At 51.1% G+C, this 4,168-nt stretch overlaps 1 protein-coding gene across 1 annotated transcript; it reads left to right on the top strand.

The window, feature by feature from the left end:
• Window positions 1–483: 483 nt before the first annotated feature.
• On the top strand, window positions 484–786 carry EI90DRAFT_3022640 (uncharacterized protein; the record flags this gene model as incomplete). The annotated part of the gene is made up of 1 exon (XM_039057797.1): window positions 484–786. One exon carries the CDS (start codon window positions 484–486, stop codon window positions 784–786), a length of 303 nt encoding a protein of 100 aa, XP_038908304.1.
• Between the last annotated feature and the right edge of the window lie 3,382 nt (window positions 787–4,168).

Genomic DNA, 4,168 nt, shown 5'->3' on the forward strand with positions numbered 1-4,168 from the left:
GGGATGTGGAGAAACATACCCATCCCAGGTTCCTTCCATGCCAATGACTTCATACATGGAGTTACCGTTAGTGGCCAGAGACGGCTCATCACCACCGAAATAGGCCATTGTCAATGATGATGGGACAACTTCGTACTCCCATTCCTGAATACAGTGAACAGGTTCAAATTCTTGGTTGACCTCAAGTGGATCAACCAGCAGGTTGGGGCAGCTGGGGTTATTGATGATGCCCTGGGTGATGTTTGTGACCTTCATGCTCGTTACTTCAAGCTGAAATTCGAGGGTGGAAGGAATCCTTCCACAGATGACTTTGACAAGAGGTATGGGTACGTCCAAAGGACTCCCAAAATTCTCAATGAGGCAGGGATGAAGTACATCCTGCTGTCGTTGTGGAGGCATCATCCCTCCAACGAGGCAAGGGCCCATAGGGTGGCCAATACGACCACCTTCAAATTCTCGAAACTGCATGTGGGCGACTACCCCATGCTGCCTCCCCCTCCATCAGGGCACTTTGTGCCTGAACCAACTCAATTAATGGATGGTAACTATGGCCATCTACCCGCCACTGTGCAACCTTCCACCCCACCACCTATCCCCAATGAGGATGAGGATATGAAGAGTGATGGTGAGGCGACTACAGGGTCAGTTGACGAGGCTGCTCCTCTTCCTGAACGTTGTTTCCCTGCTGCGATTTGGTCTGAAACCGAGGCCGCTGTTGCTGGTCCTTCGGACCTTTCTAGTGCTGCTGTATCGGCTGCTGCTGACCCTTCCTCCAAGAAGGTTTAACCACCTTCTCTTTGTCAAGGTATATGTGCCTCATTTAACACAGAGGGGTTAATCACCCCCCTGTTCTATCATCCGCTCTGGTGCATCAAACGTACCCCTGAGGCCTATTTGCCTCAATCATCATCTCTTCTAGGACCATCAGTCAATGGTTCTGTAAAGGCCCAACGGCCTTTTCATTATTATTCTTCTCCAATCTGTCGAAACAATGGGTCCGTGGAGGCTTAACAGCCTCCACCTTAACTTCTTTTCTTGGCCTGTCAAAACAACAGGCCCATGGAGGCTTAGCAGCCTCTACCTTACTAATGTTCTAGATCCATCGAAACAATGGATCCATGGAGGCTTAGCAGCCTCCACCTTATAATTCTGTCTGGACCTGTCGAAACAACAGATCTGTGGAGGCCTATGTTAGAACTGGGCGAGGGCAGACAATTCCGGAGGGGAACTGGAGACTTAGCAAGGAGGGACCTTGGCCTCAGCGACTCAAGCGGAGCACTGTGCCATTGCTGTTTGTCCATTTGGTCCTTAATTTCACAGTAGGCAAGCAGGAAGTCTCTAGGGGGCATTTCAGGTCGATTTTAGACTAAGGCCTAAAACGAGTATGTACAAGCACCGATATATATAATGGAGGGGACGAAAGCACAAGGAAACAAAGGGGATCTGAATGGGAACAAAGGGGTGACAGAAGCGGAGCAGTACCGAGGTCATAGGGCTGAACCTGTGGTGCATCCGAAAGGAGGTAAGGAGGGCGAGGCCCAGAGGGGCAGGAGGATGAGGGGAAGTGGGGATGATGACTAACTGGCTAGAATGGGAAGAAGCAGCAGTCCAAATAGGGATGAAGGGAAAACATGAGAGATACATTACAAGCGGCAAAAGTGCCGAAGATGATCCGTGGAGCTCGGAGGTTACAGAGGTTACAGAGGCGGGGTTGAAAGTCCAAGGAATATTGGCAATGGTGTTTACGTAGTATGAGGTCACCAATGCAATGGACTAAGGCCAAGGTGGAGTCAAAGTCCAAGGTAGGGACTATGATGGAGGCTCGGAGCAAAGGTATGAGCAGTGTCCGAGTACGAAGTATGGGACAGCGGCGGAAGGTCGTAACTTGGCAGGAGGTCGGCAGAAGAGGACCAGAGGGAAGAGAGAGGAGAAAGGGAAGAGGGAAGGAGTGGCAGAAAGGAGAGTTGTCAGGTCCGAGGGTGAGTATCGGAGCGGACGGGAGAGGAGTAGGAGGATGATGGAAGGGTGGAGGTGTTGTGAGGAGGGAGCGGAGGAGTAGGAGAAGGAGTAGTAGGAGGGTGGCGAGAGGGGTGGTGTTCGGTCCGAGGTGGGTATCAGAGTGGACGGAGATAGGGGAGGAGAAGGATGGAGGAGTGGAGGTGGCATGGGAGGTGAGAGGAGGTGTGGTGCCAGGACCAAAGGTGGGTATCGGAACGGACAGCGGTAGGGTAGGACTCCGGAGGTGGTGAAGAAGGAGGTCCGGGAGTCGGGTCGGGATCGGGTATGCACGGATATGACAGCCTAGCAGCTTCTACCTTCATTTTTGATTTAATTCTTAGCCTGTCAAACAATGGGTTCGTCAAGGCCTAACAGCCTTGCAATTACTGGATGGCCTAACAGCTATCGTTTTTCCTGAAACATTTTTTTTCTTGAATATTTCTTGTAAAATTTTGAGGGGAATGGCTTAATCGCCATTCCCCACCTTATATTGATTTCTTGACAATTTTCTTGTTAAACCTGCCTGTGCAATATTAATAAATACAGCTTCATACAGGGTATGTCATATCCGTTCACGGCCATCATCCTCTGCTACCTCCAGTCCTTCCAGATTACCTCCGCTCCTTCATCACTAACCTTGGAGCCTCCGTATTCCGCAATCACCTCCACCTCCCTTGATGGTCACCACCCCCTCAATCCAATATATCTACACCTCCCTAAGTACAGAGTCCCAAAGGCCTCTGGACAGCTCTGACGTCCGCTAGCACACTCCCACCTCTGTTGGGCAATTCACTTGCTTGCCCTGCAGGCCTGCCTTCGGGCCGGTCCCTCCTTTCCATTTCTGGGTTATAGCCCGCCACCCCGCTAACCCTGTAACCCGACTCATCAGTAATATTCAGTCAGCTAACATGTAACTCCGTTAGCTCTGCTCTGCTCGGCCCCACCATTCATGGGCCTGCCCTCTTTATACATAACTTGTAGATAGGTGTCATATCCATACATACCCGATCCTGAACTGACTCCCAGACCCTCATCCTTGTCACCTCCAGAGTCCTACCCTATCTCTATCCACTCCGATACTCACCTCGGACCGAACATCACTCCTCTCGCCACCCTCCTCCTCTTACTCCTCACAACACCTCCCCCCTTCCATCACTCTCCTACCCTACTTCTGTCCACTCCAATACTCACCTTCGGACCTGACACCTTTCCTCTCCTCCACTCCTCTCCCTGCTCCTCTCTTCTCTCTCCTCCCTCTGACCCTCTTCTGCCAAACCTCTGGCAAGTTATGACCTTCCACCACTGTCCCATACCCTGTACTCAGACACTGCTCGTACCTTTGCTCCGAGATTCCGTCATAGTTCCGACCTCGGACTTTGACTCCACCTCGGCTTAAGTCCATTGCATTGGTGACCTCATACTACATAAACACCATTGCCAATATTCCTTGGACTTTCAACCCTGCCTCCATAACCCCTGTAAGCTCCGCAACCTCCGAGCTCCATGGATCATACTTGGCACTTTCACTGCTTGTATCTTTCATGCTTTCCCCTCATCCTTATTTGGACTGCTGCTTCTCTCCATTCTAGCCAGTTAGTCATCATCCCCACTTCACCTCATCCTCCTGCCCCTCTGGGCTTTGCCCTCCCTATCTCCTTTCAGATGTACAGTACCACAGGTTCTGACCTATGACCTTCAGTACTGCTCCACTTCCATCATCCCTTTGTTCCTGTTTGGACGCCTTTGTTCTGATTCAGACCCCCTTTGTTTCCCTTGTGCTCTCATCTCCCTATTATATACAGGTGCTTGTACATACTCATTTTGGACCTTCAGTCTAAAATCGACCTGAAATGCCCCCTAGAGACTTCCTGCTCACTGCCTCTGAAATTAAGGACCAAATGGACAAACAGCAATGGCACAGCGCTCCACACGAGTCACTGAGGCCAAGGTCCCTCCTTGCTAAGTCTCCGGTTCCCCTCTGGAATTGTCCGCCCTCGCCCAGTTCTAACAATAGGTTACACCCTAGTGATAAAATCGACTAGAGTTTCCCTCTTTCAAGTTCTTGTTGCCAGTAAGTAAATTAGGGCATGGACGTGTAACTGTCAGGGACCGACCCGGGGTCGAGAGCGCCCGGGTGTATCGCCCAAGGCTGAGGGTCCGGTAGGTATGA

The sequence above is a fragment of the Cantharellus anzutake genome (assembly GCF_015039405.1).
Source record: "Cantharellus anzutake strain C23 chromosome Unknown EI90scaffold_167, whole genome shotgun sequence".
Taxonomy (NCBI): Eukaryota; Fungi; Basidiomycota; class Agaricomycetes; order Cantharellales; family Hydnaceae; genus Cantharellus; species Cantharellus anzutake.